A 20,741-nucleotide genomic window follows, 5' to 3' on the forward strand; every position below is an offset into this window, starting at 1 on the left:
CTGCTGCTTTAATTATCTAGATAAAACAGGTTTTGGGCTCATGTTATCGTGAAATAGCTTCTCTCAGGTCTCAGTGCCTAGCACTCTACTGTCTTGCACAAAATAGTATACATTTGGACGGTGGTATAAGTTTTTCCGTGAGGGAAACAATGTTGAAATAATGACGCCTGTTTAAAGCCATATGAGTTCTACTTTTATGATTAAACACACCATACTCAACATATGATATAGTTTCCTAATTTAAACAGTACAAAGAATTGTGTCAGTTGTATTGTATCAATTGTGTACAGGTTGATACTGAAAGCACAACTCTATTAAAAACTTTCCAGATTCAGTTTATTTCTTGCTTGAATATAAATCTCTTGACAAAAAGAAATCAGAATTGAAAGGAACACAAACCAGTCATTTATACAAGAAAAGAACATTCAGTAATTGTTATCTTACTACTGACATTTGGTTGAGTCTAGTTTCACCCACTCAATTATCCAGATTTAACACATAAAAATATTCCATTATCTTTTTATATTTTAAGAAAGACTTACAAACAGTGGAACAGATAGAAATGCAACCTTTAAAAAGAAATGCTCTCAGAGCTGGTGGCATTTGGTGTTAATAGTTCTTTCCCAAGAATGACCACGTTCACCAAATCATTCATAACATACCCCATACTGTGGGTGAAAACTGAACCTATAAAGGTGGGACCTCAAACAAGGCTATGAAATGAGCTTTTTCTGTCTGCATCTTCTCATGCAGAATCAAAAAGGGGTTCAGGGCTATGAGAACGTAATGTTTGTGCTGAAATTTTACAGTAACCCACAGCAGAAATATGGAACACGAGTTTGAACCGTCTTTTAATGCGTTATGTTTGGGAACGGAGTATTGATTTTGAACAATAAAAGAAGCCCTAAGCTCATGACATGCTGAAGTGGAAGCTAGCATAGTGGAGGCTCCTGGTGATTTCACATGGGCACCATTACTAGTTGTAATGTGGTCATATATATTCTGCATTGATGCTATTTATGTAGACAATCTGTTTAATGCTTTGGCAAAACTGTGACACTACACAGCCGTGCCAATAAAGCTCATTTTAACTGAATCATCAGACACTGGTGACAATTAGATTTAACTATAATGCAAGTCATTGTCACCCTAGCCTTATTCTGCAAGGAGATCAAACTTACAGTGAAAAGTCCTTATAAGTATGAAAGACCTTATAAAACAACCATAGGGAGTGTATTACAATCAAAAAGCCTTTTGAAATCATTTTAAAGTAATTTAAGCACCCCTGACACATACATGTATACAAATACAATGCAGTATCTAATGATCTTGTAGTGCAGTATTTACATTACTCCGACACAAAAACAGATAAGGCATATGAATAATCTATATATGCTTCTTAAGAACTGAGGTGAACAGCACACAGAGAATATATTTGCATGAACCTATATTAAAATATTTACACAAAAAACGTAGAGGGAGATGAGCACTGAGATGTCAAAAATACATGATAAAAACAAAACATATTTGACACTTGTATTGCAACCTGGAGGTGATTTGTGGTGGTCACATAGGTCTTTCCTCTGTTAAATTGATTTTAATGTTGACATTTTCTGCTGGTAAATAACATTGTAAAAATGTCTCAAACAAGGTTATCCCTCTAGCCACAGCTCAAATCCCTTACACACACCAGACCACCTGGCCATATTCAATCATCTCTTACAGCCAGCGTGAACAAAAACAAATTCATTAACTATACATGACAACCCGGGTCTTTCTTTTTGTACACTGGGGTAACATATCCCTCCTTCAAAAGCAAGTTAGCCAGCAATCAGAGGTAGCTAATGTAAAAGTAAGTTTAAATGCTTCTGGGATGGTTTCTCAGCCATCCAGTGATTGTACACAAGAGAAGATAATCAACATGTTGCTGCAGATGAAGGTTGTACTCACTGGAGCTCTGGCTCAATCAAGGACCTCAGCATCAGAGAGATTCTGGTCATTGTGGTGAATGGCATTTGGTAAAAGCAAGTGTAGCAATATGGATGGCAGAGTTGTAGTTCACACCAGTGCCCACCAGGGGACGCCACCATCGAAGCAAAATGATATGGCTTTGAGGACAAAGCAGACAGGACCTGAGGTGAATCTGTAGCATGGCTAAACTGATCATTGTCGTGGTTGGTGTATCGTTGTATCTGACACAGTTAGTAACAACAGATTCTCATGAACAGAGTCTCACTGGACACTGAGGTCATCTGAGCATAAATGGCACCTTCAAAAAGTAGTTTAAAATAAGGCTTCCCAGGAACCAGCCTAGGCACCAAAACAATCAGCACAGACATCGAAAGTTTCAATGTGGACATTTCAATGTGGCATTTCCAGTTGACATTTGCCATGTGTTGGCTATGCATTCTGCTACATGAACCAGTGAAGCAAATGCAGTCACATTTTCCTTTGTATCCCTCAACAGTAACAGCACCACTGTGCTGTCCTTGCTAACACAAGCAGGCAGGAATACAACATGGCAGCTCGATATCAATATAGAAATGATACCAGCAAAACTCATATGGAATATGCCCACTCTATAAATGATGATGATTCAAACAGAACTCGGAACTCAGAAAATACATTGAATTGTTGTATCCAATCATATCAACCACAGTGATAGGAAAACAGCTGCAGTTTCACAAGCTTGTTGATGTCACTGTTAATCTCAGACAACGGCACTTGTTTTGAGTATGAGAAGGTTTTGTGACCTACAGTACTTACATGTTATCATGTTGAAAAGAACCATTCAATTGCCAACATAAGGAAGAGGTTTTTTTACAATGAACGAGAGCAATACTTATCTATATGTATGAAGTGGAGAAAAATAATGCCTCAGCTGATGCCTGTATTCATCTTATGCCAAAAAAGTTTCTTTTATCATCCAATAATTCCTCCTCTATTACAAAATTAGAGGCATTCAATAAATCATCACACTCTACATTGATCACAACAAGAATATTCTAAAAGGAAAACTCGAAATTCATTTTGTTGTGTGCAAAATTAATCAGCTTTGCCAAAGTGTGAAAGGACTGCCAGCATCCTGAACCACTGAGACCTGACAAACTCCTACCACATCCAACTAGGGGTCTTCCAAATGTGACCAAGACAGACCCTCAAGTCTCATTTCACCTCACATCTGAGGCAAACATACAGCAATCATGTGTGAAACATCTAGCATTGTGAACATTTCTGGCAATCGCACTTGCATCAATGCATTGCAATCGCATATTTCTGGCAATCGCACAACATTCTTCTCAATAGCACTTTCTAAAGAGCTTGAGATTGAGGGACACCAGGACGGCTTAAAACAACACACATAGGCACGCACACGCACACACATACACACACACACACACACACACACACTCGGACACAGCAATCAGACATCCCTCTATCCCTGTGCAGCAATCATCTTTCCTCCTGCCTGTCTTCTTCCCTCTCTTTCTCTTTCCAGGTCCACTTCATCCACACAGCACCAGAGGCACCTTCACAGGAGCAGCATATGTTCCACAGGACACACAGCCAGGGTGGGTGGGTGGGAGAACTATAACATGGCGATGCTTTCTGGTGTGCAGTTCAGATGGGTGGAAGTGCTGCTCCCGCCGGGGGACTTCAGGCCCTTGGCGCCCCCCCCTAGGCTTCCCAACCTCTCGCTCCCGCCGAGGATCATGCTCGAGCTCTGGTGGCAGCCACGCTGTAGGCCGGCCATCATGGTCTCGCTGGTGACGGTGCCGAACTCGTAGGTGAAGGTGCCATAGAAGACCAGGATGATCACGGTGAAGACCCACTCGCAGATGGCCGCCGCGTGCTGCAGAATAAAGCTCTCGTGGATGAAGAAAGCACCGCCTGGAGGTAGATCAGGTTAAGGACTGAACTAACCCAAGCCAGATCATTATTTATGATACAGATACGCAATGGAAATATGTAAGTGTATAAATAACTATAATAATTGTACAACTAAAATATTTCATTTTGAGATATATTTTGTTTGTGACACACAAAAAAGACTAATCAGCTATTTCGATATCATACTTCAATTTCTCCATGACAGTTGTAAAGCTAAATAGACATATGTATTACATGCAACTTCTGAAACTAAACTGTATGTGCTGCAAAATAAGCTCCAGGATGCTCCATATTTCACCTAGCGCAGCAGAATAGAGAGTATCCCTTTTCGGCCAGCCCATCTTTTATGGTTCATCCGGGAGCAGACAGCTGGTCTCAGAGGCTTTAGCTATCGCTCATGTTTTATTCACCACCAAGCCTGTGAATTATCCATCTAGGGCCACAACTCATACCTCAACCTAGGGCAACCCAACCCATCGGGACAACTCATACCTCAACCTAGGGCAACCCAACCCATCACCCATGGGCAAAACAAACCCTAATACTTGTTATGAAGACAGAGAACAGACATGAGACCAGACCTGTTTTTCAGCATACTGAATAAGACTAAAATCAGTTTAGCTAGGTGAAGAGCCAAGAATGTATTGTGCCTTGTGAGACTGTGCAAGGGACGGCTTTAGAAATAATACACAAAAATAATAGAAACTACCACAGTTACAGCAGTTACATTCCTGCACTTTTTTTTCTATTTTGTATGTAAAATAGTATTTATTGTTACACTAGGTCTCTATTGCTCGTAACTTGACTGTTCTCTCCCCTGTACGTCGCTTTGGACAAAAGTGTCTGCTAAATGACTAAATGTAAATGAACCAAACAAGAATTGTTGTGATCAGAACATTCTCAATGGTCAGAAGAACGCCTTTCAAAATTGACCTCAAGTCCGTCAGAGGCAGTCAGAACTGACTGCAGGGATCAGGTTTCCAGTTCTATTTTAGTCTATCTTTCAAAGTCAGGAGGGCACCTATTCAATTTCTGTGAAGAACACAATGTCTCTCTTTAGAACAGTACAAGTGAGTACAAGAAGAGTGAAAGCATCAGAGCACAACGATGCAAAAAATATTGCCAGCAACAAAAGGATTATGGTTGCACTTGTGCTATATCACATATGCTCCCTTATCGCAGCTAGTTCTGATTTGCGGGGAGATACTAATCATTGGACTGATGCTATTAGCAGCGGGTGAAAGGACAAGCTTACTCTTTGTCTGTTTCACTTCATTTCCTGGAGGAAATGACTAGTTTTCACGGTGGCATTTGCTGGAAGTGAAAGGCGATAGCAAGACATAGTTTGCTCTAGATCACCTTGGGGAATAAACACATGAGGCGTAGGTGTCTTCACTGAACGATGAGTTATCGTAGATTCAAGTTCAAGCATAGGCATTAGCTGATGTTCCTCCCGTCAATAATCCTCCAGCTGAGGTACCAAGCAGGAAAGGATACTGAGGATGAGTGAAATCAGCGCGCCCACAGTCAGGCCAGCTCGTACATATGCCATCCAGTAGTCCAGGGCAGTGAGGGCCACCCGGTAGGTGAGCAGGCACTGGAGGCACACGAACACCATCCCTGCAGGGAACGCCACGCCAGCCCCCACATAGTGGAGGGTCTTAGCATGGTCAACCTGAAGGATGAATGTTAGAATTAGGAATGGAAGCAAATGGGGAAAGGCGTGGTCTTGGCAAAGCTAGGTTGGACCAAATAAACACAAAACAACATTACAAATACACAGAGGACATCGACAGAGGACACAGGACGATGAGAACAGTCGACAGGAAGAGATGGATAGTGATGTTGAGCAAGATGACAAGATGTTAAAAGGGGTTTTAGCTATGGAAGACAATCTGCGCTTTTCAGAGGGTGCTGCATTACAGTGTTCTTCAAACAGCTCTTGGGAATTTAGAAAGTACAGTCGACCAATACACACAAATTATTAAGGGCAGAGGTTATGAAAGATCAAAACATACATCTACTACCTGTGGATCTACAATGGAACATCTCTGAGTTCAACACATATTTGTCTGCTGTGATGAGAGTACTGTGATACCGTGTTTTTCTGACTATTAACCCCAACGTATATAAACTGCATTACAGTATTGTGTATGTGACTTTTATTAAATAATCCTGTGTATTAACGAGTTTGTTCAGTTTGTGACAAAAAATATGTTTTCGTTTTCCACTTTAGGAATCAGGGACATGCACTCTGAATGATTGAGGAAACAGTTGACAGACCTGGAAGTTCCCCACCATGACTAAGCCAACAGCGTTGCCAAATCCCGCGACAAAGCCACCAGTGTTTATCCAGCAGCTGTGGCCGTGCTCTATCACCTGAGCATAGCGCAAAAGGCACACCATCGCCACTATTGATTATCAAAGAGAGAAGAGAAGAGAAGAGAAGAAAGAAATGATTTGTCACACGTAGTGCAGCCCTGGTTGATGGAGGGGGTGGGGGCATCCATTATGTTCATATTTACTTGAAATGGAACACTGTAGTTTTTGTGTGGTGTGTTCACGTGTACAGCTTAACAGGTTATATGTAGTGTCACTGCGCAGTGTATTACCATTTTTTGTTTTTCTTTCTTCCTTTTAAAAAAAATTAGGGACACAATGAACTAATAAAAAAGTACCGCTGTTGTAGCAACGTATTGTGCTTTGACACCATGCATCGTTGAGCACAGAATCAGGAATTCTGATTAAGAAGTTTTGTCCTATTACTCAGCTGCTCTGTAAATCCACTCATTGTCCTCAGTGATGCCTAAGGCTTGTTCTATGTGGGTGATGGAACAACAAGTCTTACCCATGAACGCTCCCACGTTACCAATCAGACTGAATAGGCAACTTTCAGGAGGGAAGGACCCACATTTACTAGAGGGACAGAAAAAAGGACAAGCGCAATGGTAATCAAACTAAAGACAGTGCATGGAAAACTTTTCAAGTGTTTATTTTACCAAAATGTGTGGTATTTGGACAGACTTGGTAAGATTACAAAGTTAGTGGTAGTATCCATAATATGATAATCAGTACAAGTATTCATGGCAGTCAAGTCTAGTAACGGCGACATATTTAACTACATAACTCGTATTAGTTCCATAGCTTGAAACTCCAACATTAAAGGTGCAAAACAAACACCTACAGTTGCATAGTGAGTTAGGGAAAAACGTGCCAAGTCATCTGCGATGACTAATTAGCTCTGAATATTAGACACTATAAGAAATAGGTGTCCAAAACATATCCTTCACCTGATGAGGGGGATATCCTGAATGGTGCAGCATGTCTTTGGAAAGCCTGGTTTGGAGGGTTCCTCTACACAAGTGACGTTGTAGGACCTTGAAAAATACATTGGACAATAAACTTAAAGATAAGACAATCATAAAAGTTAACATTCATTACAATATGCTGAGGTTGTGGAATGGGAAATTTACACTTACCAGTTTTCCACTGGGCAAACATGGTGGTTCATGACAGCCATAGCATAGCTGCCCAGACACGGAAAAAGAATAAGCAATTTATTCAAGTGGACCAACCTATAAGGCTACCCTATATGCGCATTGCTGCCAATGTGTGTTGCTGAGACGTACATTCAATAAAGGTACAATGATATAACCTTGCTTTGAATGAAAGACCTTGGCTGTTCTCAGCACCTAGCTCTACAGGGTAAGTTGGAAGAGTATCGCTTTACATGGAGCACTTTAATCTTTTTTTTCCGAAGCACTCACACTATCCATATTCCAGTGATGGAGAAGGCAGACAGGCTGACAGGCAGAACGATCCAGGCAGTCATCGGGCTGGCAGTGGAACTGCTTCATCCAGAGCATGAGGGAAAGGGGAGCTGGAGGGTGGTGGAAGGGTGAGACTGAGGGGAAGGGGGCCAGGCAGGGAGGCTAGAAGCTGGGGAAACAAGGAAACAAGGCAGGAGGGTGGCATGAGAGAAGGACAGGGGAAGAATCCTACATTTCCATGATCTGCCACACCATCGCCAGGCTCTTTGAGTAGGACTGGATGACTGTTGCTGTGCCTACTGCTGGCATAGGGGAGTCGTGAATAAGCATGCAATTGTTTTTCTAAAGTAGCCTTCTGGCCTTGGTTTACTGAGTGTGTGTAGAAAGTGGCTATCCGCTCTCCAAATGAGAATAGTCAGGTTTTGACATTTATAGGTTACATTTCAGGGGAGTATGAGGCATTCTCTGCTCAATTATAGACCCATTCCAAAGCAAAGTTAGGGACTAATTCCAGGTAAGAACTAGTAATATTACAACAAAACATTTCAAACCTGCTCCATAATCTTGTAATTGGGCTAATCTGCATTCCGAGACATTAAATAACCATTCCCCTTTGTTCCTTCTTAAATGTATTGAAGGAGGCTAGAAAGTTTGAGGAATGCTTTTAAATATTTCTAGTCCTTAACATAAGGATTAGCTTCAGAAAACACTATTCATTCAGCTTTAAGTATCACTAGCCTTAAGTGCTTTGGATGAAAGAGGATATTGTCTTGCAGACCTTGTGAGCAGCTTTTCCCCTCCCTATCAGTTCTAACAGTCCATCATGGAAATGGAAAGAGGAAGTGAGCGGACATTTTCTCCGGTGAAAAAAAGGCTGACGGTGAACTAAATTGTTTCTTAATACAATTGCAGGAGACTGGGAACGGGAAGAGAGAGAGAGTGTGTGTGTGTGTGTGTGTGTGTGTGTGTGAGTGGATAGAAAGAGGGGGATCAGACTTCCTGGCGATATAAGAGGCACATCTAATATCGTATCTGTGAGCAGTTTTTGATCTAATGGGCCATCTCCCGTTATTGTACACGCCAGATCTTAATTTCACTTTCACCGCAACAGAACATTGGTGTCGGGCTCCTGGACCCTTGCACAATGAAACCACACACGCCGCTGATGGAAGGCACTCCACACACTATAATAGCATGCACAAATTGGATATGGTATAGTTTGACATTAACCGACGTTACATTGATTGATTCCACATGTTGTGGCAAATACACAGTGTTCTATTCATTCAAAACACAGGGAGGACTCAACAGCTGCAACAAAGTTAGCAATAGAATATCCTCTAACGTTAGCTAGCTTGCTGAGCTGTAGGTAACTGTAGAGTGATTAACACTGCATGGGAAAACCAAGTGTGAAGGGAGTCTTGTCAGTAGCAATCAAACTAAAAAGATATCAGTGCAACAGCGTTCGTTTTCTGACTGCATTTCCACAGCAGGATGGCTGTAAACGAAAGCCGCTCACTGGCTAACTGGTACTATCGACATAGCAAGGTAACTAGCAGGCTAATACTTGTTAGAGTTGTTGTGAATACATAAAAGCCAAGATCCTATACGCACAAAGCTAAAACGTACGTGTGTATGTGGCTTTAGGGGAAGCAACCTACAGACTTCCAATTTGTTCTTAAATGACAAAAAAACAGAGAAGACATACCCTTAATCTTGCAATGGCTTCCTCAAATATGTGAGATCTGATGTCGCTTTAAAATATATTTGCTATTCCCTTGTTTCGAGAGGCCCGTTCCGTCAACACTGTAATTGTAGTTCCTCGCCTGATTCCTAGACATGCGGATACAACGCTTGAGTAAAAAATAAATAACACATTACCCATAATGCACTGGGTCACGAAAATAATTGTACCGCCTACCCCCATCATAGCCACACCTCTTAACTCATTGTACTTGAGTGTGATCTCTAATGTTACAAATTTTCTTAACAAAATGCCAATCTAATAAGTAAGGAAATTGTGGGAATTGTGTCTTTTGGTGTGGGAGACTGAGGAGATAGCCTATGATGAAAAATAAATCAGGTTATCATAGATCCCTAGTCAACACATTCAATTGTTGCCATATAACTGAGATGTTATTATGATTCATTATTATCTCTATTGTCTAGTGTCACCCAACTGCATTAGCGACCATCCCTCGTAAGGTATGCTTCTGCCCATTGTTGATCCTGAAATGGAAAAGCTTGCTCAACAACTTGTTCAAAGCGACTGGAGCACAGTTGAGTTGTGCTTGTCATGATCGTGGTTGATGGTTTGCCACAGTAAACACATTTTTCCTGCAAAGGTAAAACAATAATCCTTAACTATGAGTGGACTATGATACTAATTGTATAATATGATATAATACATGGTATATAATATATTATAAAATGATATAATCATATTTAAATCTAGTATTTCAGTCTATAGTGATTGCAAACATGTGAGTATGACACCATTGATGAAGGAAACAGTGATATGGATTTTTGCTCTAAAAATTGTATAATTATTAACAGGTCATCTTCTAATGGACCATGGTACACCTTGGAGGTGCAGTTGTTTTGCTTCTTCTGTCCTTGATAAGCAGCACTGAGCCGATGGAGAAGTGCCCAGAGAATGCAGACCTTTCATTTTTGGAGAACCTTACTCCGGCTCCAGGAAAGAGCATTGACATGTCTGTTGGTTCACTTGAACCTTTGTACAACTTTGCACGGCTTTTTATAGAGGCAGTTCAGCCAAACAATTTTCCATTAGGTAAATATCACCCTGTTTCATACTGTGGCGGACTAAAATGGAAGGTTTGTCTGTTCAATATACTGATACTGATAAAAATGTGAATTATACTCATGTTGGTGTTTCTGTTCTGGTCTCACTTTTATGTTTTTAGAATATCACTGTAGATTCAAACTATGCACACAACTATGAGACCCCAGATAAGTAACCTACGCATGGTTAAGAAGTGTAATGTATATCAAGTTTATTTATAGTTCCTGTGTGCACACAGGTTAGGTTAGAATTATAGTTTATAGTTTAGTATACAAAAGTTCCTTCTTTGTTCCTTGTTCCTTGTTCCTTCATTCATTCAACTCTCCTGACTTGCTGGACCATATAATGACATAAAGAATCACTTTTTTATTTAACACAGAGCTTGCCATTAATGCTTCCAGAAATGTACCGCTGAACATATCTTTGGTGAGGAAAATTATGTTGAATATGATTTGATTTAATGATATAATACAATGTATAATATGTTATAGATATGTATTAATTTACTCAATTACCTGAGATGGAATATGATGCCAATAATATAATTGTTGAACTGTTGAAATGGTTGGTTTAAAAGATTAAGGCTCCCCATGTGGTGGATACATGGAGCTGATATTGTAAAAAAAAATATCTCCAATGAAAACATATAATGTGTGTGAAAGGTTAGATATCAGTTTGCACACTGAATACAGAGTTCTCTAGGCTGGATATGTAGCATGCTTAATGTGTTGTGTGACATTTTTGGTTGTGTGTTTCTTTATAACCAGCTTGTGGAATATGAGGCGGGGTATCTGGTTTGTCTCATACTAGCCATCCTCTATGTTCTCATCATGCCAGTTGTGGGTGGAGTGCTTGCTTGGAATCATTTACATCTGAAAAAGCGTTCACCCAATAAGACATCAACAGCATCCTCAATATGTCCCCACATGGTCATCATTTTGGAAACATGTCTAGCAGTTGTTGTTATTTTATTGCTGTAAGACATACATACACATACACATACACATACACATACACATACACATACAGACAAACTCTCTCTCTATCTCTCTCTCTCTCTCAATCTTCTGTTGAAACTTAAACCAGTATTTAAGACGATAGTTGATAGTTTAAGATGAAATCTTCAGATGTCTGCCTGATGGATCTGAGCTGTCTGTGTACATATCTCTTTTAAACTGTGTATGAGAATTATATTTAGCTTTTTTGTAGGACTGGTGTGATTCTGGCCTTCACGACCAACAACAAGGTGCGAGAAAACATGAAGCCCAGCTTGGAACAACTCAGTACTGATATCAAAAAGGTTGATGACATTTTGAAGCTGATCCCAAAGGTATGTTTTTATTTGTGTACATTCCATGTATTGAACAAACTAATTTGTTAAAATGCATGTCAGAACCAAATATAACTCCTTACCTTCACATATTATATACCTAATATGATGTGTTTTTTCTAGAATACAAGGGCAGTTATTAATGGATTTTCCATTCCTAAAAGAGAGATTACAAAGGAATTAAACGGTGAGCAAGCAAGCAATGTTTTATGAAATTTAAGCTTTCCAGGGTTTTTCACTGTTGACTGAGTTCACTGTTGACAGTTGAGAGGCTCTGTGTTGACAAAAGTTGGTGTTTTTTCTAGAAACTGGAAATGTCATTGGTGAAACACTTATCTCAAGTTTTGACAGAAGTGTTCGCGAAGCTCTCTCAGCACTGGCTCTATCAGTTCAAGGTGTGGTTGTATATTTCTGTTTCAGAGGAATCCCACACACACACACTTCATGCACAAGGTCACATAGGAACAAATGTGAAATAGTTGCTATAGAGTGTCATATAAATGCAAGCTGTTTTACATTTACAGATGCCAGTGGGGCTCTGACTAACCTGGAGAAAATGGAAATGAAAAGAAAAGACCTACAGGCTCGCCATAGAGTCATTCAACTAAGACTGCAAGCCATTCAGTCTGAACTTCAGAGGATCCAAACTGGCTGTCCTGACTGTAATGTCTCAGATGCTAGCAACCTGGAAACAGTGGCTGACTTCCACCAGGTGTGATTCTGTTGTAGGGGAATTGCAAAGTGTATACCACACAGTATTTTGTCCTAATTTGTTTTCATTCTTTTGTAAAGATTCCAAGTGTGCAACCACAACTTGACCAACTAAATGGATTTTCTAGCATTCTAGCAACAAATATTGTGAGAGAGGTATGTAAAACATGTGAAATCCACAAATGCACTCAAGCTGTAGCATTGTAAGATGCACAACAATGTATACCTCTGTTTACCTGAGTGTTGGTGTTTTTTCAGGGTAATTTGTCCTTCTATTCCATTCCCCAAATATGTAGTAATCAACTGGAACCAACAATAACAGGTAAAAGCTCGTAATCTGAGACTGTTAAAATTCTTCTTTTATTCGTTCCTTTAGTGGTTTTACTTATTATGCCCTGTTTGTTCACTTGATCCTATTTTAGAGCTTGTTCTAGACCTGGAGGACTCTGAGGAGTATTTGAGGAATAGTAGTGGCCGGATTCCCACCTTGCGATCGCTCTCAAACTCAGTGTCAAGTCTCAGGCTAGCTGTACAGCAGTACCGGAGAGATGTGGATTACTATGACTATGTCAGGTAATTGAGATTAACCACACTGTGTTTTAGACATATCATTGGCTGCGCACATACAGTAATTGCAGTGTAATTACTCATTGTATATACTGTGATAATAATATAGTGATATGTTGAATGTCAACTCCTTTCTTTTTTTGTTTGATGTTACTCAGCATTATTCATTATATGACATCTAAGATAAGCTACTAGTCAGTCTTGTTAGACTGGTGATTCAGACGTATCCGAATGGGCTCTCTGCTCTCTTGTGCCCCCTGTAGGTGGGCAGTGGCAGTTGTCTTCTGCATGCTCATTTTGGTCATAGTGATTCTGATGGTTGTTGCACTCTGCCTCGGACTGCCAATAGAATATTTTCCCTCTCTCTACTCCTCCCTCACAAAAGATCGCTTTAAGCACACAGCAGTTTACCTGCTCAGAAGGTGAGAGATTTTTTGCCTCCTTTTTTAGGAGCTGACTGTTTCCAGACTGCAAGGCAAATCAAATAAATAACCTCTGTTTAAACTCTACCTGTCCCTGATCCTATGCCTTTTTAATATTTGCAGTGCTGTTGTGATGACCTTTTTCTTCTCCTGGCTGTTTCTCATCCTGGTGTTCATCACCCTGTTAATTGGTGGCAATGCTCACACCCTCGGATGCCGAAGTTGGAAGAGTGGGGCCCTTTTTGAGGTGAAGAAAGAGAGCCATGTTGGTCATTGCTTTGAAATAAAGCACACCTCTTTTTGGTTTCAATATTTCTGTGAAAAACCATGGACTGATAAGACATAAAATCATTTATCACAAACTCCCCCTTGAATATGTTGATGACAGAATACTCTCTCTCTCTCTCTCTCATACTTTGTGAAGTTGCTTGACCAGTGGGAAGACCTCTTCCTTGTGGGCCCAGGCTATAACACCACATATGGAATCAACTCCACTCATACCACAAACTTTAGCCAAGAACTCAACAGCACTCAAAATATCAAAGTCAAATTCCAGGCGGCTGAGGTGTACCAGTGAGTTGCAGCTCTTCCTCCACGTGTATGTGGTTGTAATGGAATTGTATGGAATCTTGGGAATGGGAATGAATATAATCAATTGTTTGTTTCTGTTCTCTGTGTTGTAGTGGCTGTATGAGAGGAGAGTCTCTTTTCTACAGCATGCACATGCATGAGGTTTTAAACATGGATGCATTCCTAAACGCCAGCAAGGTAGTACATTCAGCTATCCTTTGTGTGCATATCTACTCCACACACACACACACACACACACACACACTAGATGTCCTATTTATATTTGTTATATTTACAAGACACTATACCTATCTATAGTTGGTTACCTTCTCTCTCCTCAGTACCTGGGGGTATTTAATCAAAGCTTCCAAACCCTAAGTGTTAACCTGGATGGTGTCACTCTTCTTCAACCTGATGGCAGACAGGCCTTGCTGAAGTTCAAAAGTAGTACACTGAATCTGATCAAATACACTGCACTTCTAGACCTGGTTTGTATATGACTGTTACCCCTTCCTGAACCTCCATAACATTTGTAATACTTTTATATTGGTTAATGCTTATCAGAAAGTCTTATTTTTAAATAAATCATATTATTTATTTCTAATCAATGTACTATATATTTTGTATCTACTGTATATTGTAATTGTGCTCCTAAGCTGAGTCAACCCGTGGTGGGAACTGACCTCACAGCTTTTGCTGAGGGACTGGATAAGGCTGCACAACTGCAAGTGAGTTTCTGTGTCTGTGGTAGAGCTGAATCAAAAATGTAGCACAATGAAGCTGGTTTATTATGCAATTTTTGTGGCAATACGTATTTTCATTTTCCCTGTACCCTTCCTGTTTTGTATTTGAATTGAAAAAGGGAAATGAAACGGTCAAGGAGGATTTGAAGAAAGTGGCAAACATGACAAGAAACCTTACTCAGTTGGTTGAGCTACAGGAATTAGATGCAGTAGGTTTCTTACTCTGTCATATGCTAACATACAATAACAAGGGCGTCTGGGACATTCCACTGAGTGTAGATAAGACCTGCTGATGGATCTACCTGAACTTTCTTTGTCTTCCAGAGAGAAATGAGCACCAGTGTGAGATCCATGAGGGAGATAAGTCAGAAGTACCAGGTACATGGTCTGACATCTGTCTGAGACGAGTGCATGCTGCAATGATTTCCCCTCAAATCTTTCCCTCCTGTTGATGCTGATTTTTAAGATTTGCCAAATTGCATATGATATTTACTTGACATTTCATGAACCTTTGGTCATAAAATATGAACTACAGAAACTACTTGTGATGCAATCTGATTAGTTCACCAGAAAATATTGTCTTGTGAACCAACCCTCCTTTCCCAAACTCAGCTGGTGTGTGCCTTTATGTATGATATATGGAAGTGACAGTGTGTTCTTACCTTTGTGTAATAGTGTGTTTGTGTTAATGTTTGTGTTCTCTTGGTGTACAGGGTAATGCAGATCGTGCCCTGAATAGTATCACTGAGACAGAGGAAGCAATACATTTACAGACTCCATACATCGTGAGAAATGTGAGCCTGTCCATCACCATTTTATAACTGACTCTCAATTCAATGTTAACCATTCTGCTTGTTGCTTTCCTGACAGTTTAGTGTTAAAATAATGGAAACATGCCACAGTTTCACTGTACTTCACCTGCACGTTTTTGCTTTTCTTCAGGTGTCACAGTGTGTGCTGAAGAAAGGAGAGCGCTATATTTCAGAATACCTCGACTGGGTTCGCAATGCGGTGGGTGCCAACTATGTGTTTTAATGTTGGTAAATTCTGACATTGCAAATGTTGGCCTTTAATGTAGATGGGATTGTAAATATCATCCCATTGTCTCAGGTTATTTGTGAATATCACAGAGAGTGCTGCATGTGTTGAAGCCATCAGTGAAGGTATAGCTCTTTTGAACTGGATGTCAGTCACATTCATCATAGAGGTCCGCGCCAGATAACCATACAAAACTCTACTCATGCTTGCCTCACGGGTGCAATACCATATGGTGTTTCATCATATTTGGTAGAATGAAGGACAAATTAGTTTTGAATACTATCACCGTGTTTGAAATGTATTGGTCTGTTAATAGCCGAGTGACCAAAGTGAAGTTGGCAATTTTTATGGGCAGATTATGGGCAGATTATGGGCAGATTAGACAAACGTTTGTTCTCTGATCATTTTTATGGTAAATGTCTTTTCACGCTCTAGGAGTATAAGCATATGCATGTATGTATATGAATTACACACACACATATTATGCAATCATGCTGTTACAGTGGCTGTCAAGACTGTAATCTTTGAGATTCTAAAAGCTGTGGTAGAATACGTTGCGAGCAAATTTAGGCCAATTGAACTGATGATTTAATTGATTAATTACTTTGAAATACTCACATCTTTCTCAGGTCATAAATATGGTTTTGGATTGTAAATGGCTTCCTGTGTCAGTAGACAATATCTACACAGCAGCATGTCTCAATATAATTGATCCTTGGGTAAGTTAAGTTTAAGAACTGAAAATGAACTAAAAATGTATACACAGAATGTTTTCCGTCTTTGTCTTAAACTGCTTTTGTGTGTGTGTGTGCGTGTGCGTGTGCGTCTGCGTCTGCGTCTGCGTCTGTGTGTGTGCAGAATGCATTCTGGCTGTGTTTAGGTTGGTGTTGGGCATTGTTGATCCCTGGAGTAATTCTCAGTATTCACACAGCCAGGCACTGGTGGCAGGCAGTGCCCAAGTCCCTCAGGTAACATTGTTTTCTTGTGTTAAAGTTCCTCTCCTGGCACTGATTAAACCCCTATAAATTAGTATCTGTTCCTCAAAATGACATATTTATCCGTTTTTATTGATGAAAAAAGTACCTTTCATGGCCAAGCTCTACACCTTTGCCTCATTTAGTTTTCATGGATCTATAAATATGCAAATGAATCCCACCTCTATCTATCTGCCTTCAGGTTGACTAGGTTATCAAACAGCTAATAATGTGTTGCTGATGTTAGATAAACTTTGGTCCCGATCGCCAGCTTTGACTTAGCTAGATTGAAATGATAAACATCCAGATGTGTGGTTTCATCAGTTCTAGTTCTAGTTCATCATAAGTAATATCGTACTATATGTATATGTATACAGGTGTTAACCCCTCCCTCCTGACAGGTAAATTGATGGGATTGGTTACCTTAGGTTTGTGACATGTAGGTTTGCCGCCCTGTATGATTCCATGCTTTTTGAGACATTGGTACACTGCAGTTCCAAGGTGGAAATACTCAGCCATGGTGTTCACTGCTTATTTTGCTCATGATATGTTGTGTATCATATAAAAATCACCACATGGACATGTTAAGATGGTTCACCTCAGGGGGCCTTTAAGGCTAAATCCACCATTTTAGTACAAATTACAAGTCATCCGATTCGTATAATATTAATTTATGTGCTTATAGGTAGATTCTTACTATGTCATCTTCTCTCCAAATAGCGTCACTCTGAAGGATTTGGACAGTAGCCCTGGAATGACTAAGTCTTACAAGAGCCTGAAGTAAGCAGTGGACATTTTGCCGTGAATATGGCAGTGCTGACTGCGATGAAGGCAAAGCATGTGAAGACACTTTAATATGATATTGGATTTTATCTTGAGGCCAATAAACCAACTTGTTTGTGTTTTATCTGGTATGGTATATGGTATAAAATTAGGTTTAAGTTTGAAGTATTTTGCCAAACTCTTTTGTCCAGAGCTAGATTATAAGGCTGCCTGGATATTTGAAGGCTACTCTTGTTTTGTTGGTTTCCTCTGGTATTGGAATATTCAGGGATACAAATTGTTTAAATAAAGGGAATTAAAAAATGAAATCCATAGTGTGAGTTTAAATAGTATGAGTGAGTTTAACAAAAATAATACACTGACACTAAGATACAACATAGAACAAGAACAATGTAGGTCAAACTTTAAAAGAGGTTTAAAAAAAAGGCCCCTAGGGAAAACTTGTAAACCTCCTCTCACTAATGCAGACTTACTTAGGCAGCCAGTGGAGCTCAATGAGTAGCAGGGTTTTTTACTGATTGAGGTGCCTGCAGGCTGACTTTTTGACCCTATCCTTTCCAAGCTCCTGCAAGCTGCCCCACTTTACATGTCTGTATTCACTGACCTATCACTCACAACATGTGGCCCATTACATTTAAGAAGGCTCAGGTACCTTTCTGCGCAAGAAGCCAACACTGTTCAGTAACACATATTCAAGCACCCTCTCCCCTCCTTCAGCCTTCGTCTTAACCCAAGCCTTTTCAACTGGTTGTTGAACCGGTGTGTTTACTCTGCAATACATGCATAGCAGTACTTAAGGATCTGGGCCATATCTGAGCCGCTTCTGGGAACAGCTGATATCTGAGAGAGGCTGTAGGTCAAGCCTATTCAACAGGTCAAGCCTATTCAGATGCGCCCGTTAAAAAAATGATGTGGCCTGCCAGCAGTCAAGTCTTGTTGCCATGTGGACGCTTTGATAAATCAAATCTGCAGCGGCGATTGGCTGCTACGATTACTAGCACATAGCGCTTAAGAATCTTTCATTTTCAGTGTAGAATCGTTCGTGTCAAACTGGACCACACTCTGGTATTTGCCCGGATTTGGTTGAGAGACTGTGTGCCTTCAAGACCAAGCTAACGATCTTCACAACTGACTTAAAGGACTCAAAATTGATGCACTTTCCACAACTCCGTGCATTCATGATCACATCACCTGGAGCACACATCACACACGTCATGACCGACTTCATGACAAAACTGACTGGGAACCTGATGCAGAGCTGTGTGCAAAAGCTAAAGACGTATGTTGTGTTGATGAGAGCATATTTCAGATGGAAGTGATTGATTTGCAGTCTTCCTTAGCTTTGAAACACCACTTGCAGTCTGCGGGTGCGGAAGACTGTTCATCTTGCCATGTGAATAAGAATCAGCTCCCCACAGTTAGGAAAGTGGCCTTGCAAATTCAAACAAAGTTTGGGTATACTTATACTTGCGAGTCTAGCTTTTCTCATTTGAATGCTATCAAAACAAAGGCACGTTGTTCCCTGATCAATAAGAAGTTACAGGAGTGTCTCAGGATTGCGCTTACAACATATGAGCCTGATTATCTTGAAATAGCCAAATCAAAGCAGTGTAATTTTTCCCACTGACTCATGTCCATGCAGCTATCAGATAGGCTATTCAGACATGAAATGATAGGCATGCTTTTAGTTTCTATGCCCCCAGCCTTTGGATTACTCTGCCAGATTACCTAAGAATGGCTGAAACGGTGGAAACCTTTAAACATGCACTTAAGACATACCTCTTTGATCTCACCTATCACTCACTGTAACATTTATCTGTTTATTTATCTCTGGAAAATCTGTGTGTCTTTACAAGTGTTTGTAAAGTTTGTTTGTGTATACTTATGTAGTCAGCCTATCACCTGGCTGAGGGAAGATTTGTTGTTCAGGATACTGTTCCTAGTTTCTTTTACAAAAGAAAAAAATTACAAAACAAAAGTTACATCTGAATAGTAGTAACTGTGTATTGGCCATCTACTAATTATGTTTGGCTGGCATATTACAAGTTACAAGTTACAAGTTACAAGTTGCAAGTCTTTTATTGTCAGATGCACAGAATGACACAGGGTCAGAATGGGCACTGAAATTCTTAGGACAAGGCACCACACAACAACCTACCATAGCATAACATAGCAAACATAATATAACATAACATAACATGACATACACTCTGTACAAGTACTCTGAACATAATCTACATGTAATAACATATAATAACCTTACTAAATATACAAGATAAATATACAATACAATATGCTAAAACATATACCAACCTATACATATAATACTAACATATATACATATAACATATAATACACATATAGTAACATATAATAAACTAAACTACAGACAAATGGGAGTAGCAGGTAGTGCAATAATTCTGATAAATATGTATTGTCGTGTAAGAGACAGTATGTAAGTGTAAGTACAAGCAGTGATTTGAAAGTGACAGTGTATGTAAGTGACAAGTGCAAAAGTGTCGATAGTGTGTCAATGTCCATTTAGCAGCCTGATGGCTCTCGGGAAGAAACTGTTCTCCAGTCTGTGTGTGCGAGACCGGATACTACGGTACCGCCTTCCAGAAGGCAGCGGGGTGAAAAGTCTGAAGGCTGGATGATAGCAGTCCTTTAGGATCCTGCCAGTTTTCCTGAGGCATCGTGTGTGGTATATTTGATAATAACCAATGAATGGGGGCCTCCTAAGCACCTTATGTCTGATTGAGATGTTGGTTTTTTTTAAAAGGCAGTGTACAGTATTTCCCCACTGACAGAATGATGTGTATGACAATAGCAATGACAATGAAATGAAATTATATGTGTGGTTATAAATTTAGTCTGGGTTATTATTTTACTACCCAGATCTGTTTACATGAATGACAAAAGTCTGTTTTAGAGTTCTATAGCTAATCGTAGCTCATTGAGAGAACATTGAATGTGGCCTACTTTTGTTCTTCAGGATACTGTTTCACTGATTACTTTTACAAATGACAAAAGGTCCATATGAATAGTAGTGTTAGATTTGGGTGCTTTTTATATACTTTCAACTCATATGAATTTCTCCCCCACAAGAATAATACATTTTTGCCAACTTCATTAA

General features: G+C 39.9%; 2 protein-coding genes across 3 annotated transcripts; one reads left to right on the forward strand and one right to left on the reverse strand.

Annotated features, from left to right (window-relative positions):
* Positions 1-319: 319 nt before the first annotated feature.
* On the reverse strand, positions 320-9,512 carry tmem150aa (transmembrane protein 150Aa). 2 transcript variants are annotated; one of them, XM_042705663.1, is made up of 8 exons: positions 9,370-9,512; positions 7,659-7,830; positions 7,371-7,418; positions 7,182-7,268; positions 6,740-6,807; positions 6,175-6,302; positions 5,389-5,566; positions 320-3,891 (listed from the first exon to the last, which is right to left on the reverse strand). In XM_042705663.1, exons 2-8 carry the CDS (start codon positions 7,721-7,723, stop codon positions 3,590-3,592), a joined length of 876 nt encoding a protein of 291 aa, XP_042561597.1. In that variant the 5' UTR covers positions 7,724-7,830; positions 9,370-9,512; the 3' UTR covers positions 320-3,589. The 2 variants fall into 2 exon arrangements, with proteins under 2 accessions (XP_042561597.1, XP_042561598.1); XM_042705664.1 differs by lacking the exon at positions 9,370-9,512 and adding an exon at positions 8,440-8,519.
* Positions 8,661-17,913, forward strand: LOC122130850 (prominin-2-like). Its single transcript, XM_042705662.1, has 25 exons — positions 8,661-9,209; positions 9,831-10,006; positions 10,218-10,455; positions 10,847-10,893; positions 11,235-11,443; positions 11,677-11,797; positions 11,921-11,984; positions 12,103-12,192; positions 12,322-12,509; positions 12,590-12,664; positions 12,767-12,830; positions 12,931-13,081; positions 13,339-13,497; positions 13,621-13,744; positions 13,922-14,070; positions 14,181-14,265; positions 14,409-14,555; positions 14,724-14,795; positions 14,930-15,019; positions 15,135-15,188; positions 15,524-15,604; positions 15,753-15,821; positions 16,478-16,567; positions 16,707-16,816; positions 17,543-17,913. Exons 3-25 carry the CDS (start codon positions 10,236-10,238, stop codon positions 17,604-17,606), a joined length of 2,523 nt encoding a protein of 840 aa, XP_042561596.1. The 5' UTR covers positions 8,661-9,209; positions 9,831-10,006; positions 10,218-10,235; the 3' UTR covers positions 17,607-17,913.
* The last annotated feature ends 2,828 nt before the right edge of the window (positions 17,914-20,741 follow it).

This window comes from Clupea harengus, unplaced genomic scaffold (assembly GCF_900700415.2).
Source record: "Clupea harengus unplaced genomic scaffold, Ch_v2.0.2, whole genome shotgun sequence".
Taxonomy (NCBI): Eukaryota; Metazoa; Chordata; class Actinopteri; order Clupeiformes; family Clupeidae; genus Clupea; species Clupea harengus.

What these genes read in the sequence shown, in the direction of transcription:
- tmem150aa (XM_042705663.1), bottom strand. Translation starts at nt 7,723, where the DNA reads ATGACTGCCTGGATCGTTCTGCCTGTCAGCCTGTCTGCCTTCTCCATC. An exon ending in GTTTGCCCAGTGGAAAACTG is followed by an intron (nt 7,269 to 7,370) that starts GTAAGTGTAAAT and finishes GTATTTTTCAAG; the next exon opens with GTCCTACAACGTCACTTGTG. An exon ending in CAGGATATCCCCCTCATCAG is followed by an intron (nt 6,808 to 7,181) that starts GTGAAGGATATG and finishes CTGTCCCTCTAG; the next exon opens with TAAATGTGGGTCCTTCCCTC.
- LOC122130850 (XM_042705662.1), top strand. Translation starts at nt 10,236, where the DNA reads ATGGTACACCTTGGAGGTGCAGTTGTTTTGCTTCTTCTGTCCTTGATA. An exon ending in AGAGTGGGGCCCTTTTTGAG is followed by an intron (nt 13,745 to 13,921) that starts GTGAAGAAAGAG and finishes TACTTTGTGAAG; the next exon opens with TTGCTTGACCAGTGGGAAGA. An exon ending in AGCTACAGGAATTAGATGCA is followed by an intron (nt 15,020 to 15,134) that starts GTAGGTTTCTTA and finishes TTTGTCTTCCAG; the next exon opens with AGAGAAATGAGCACCAGTGT.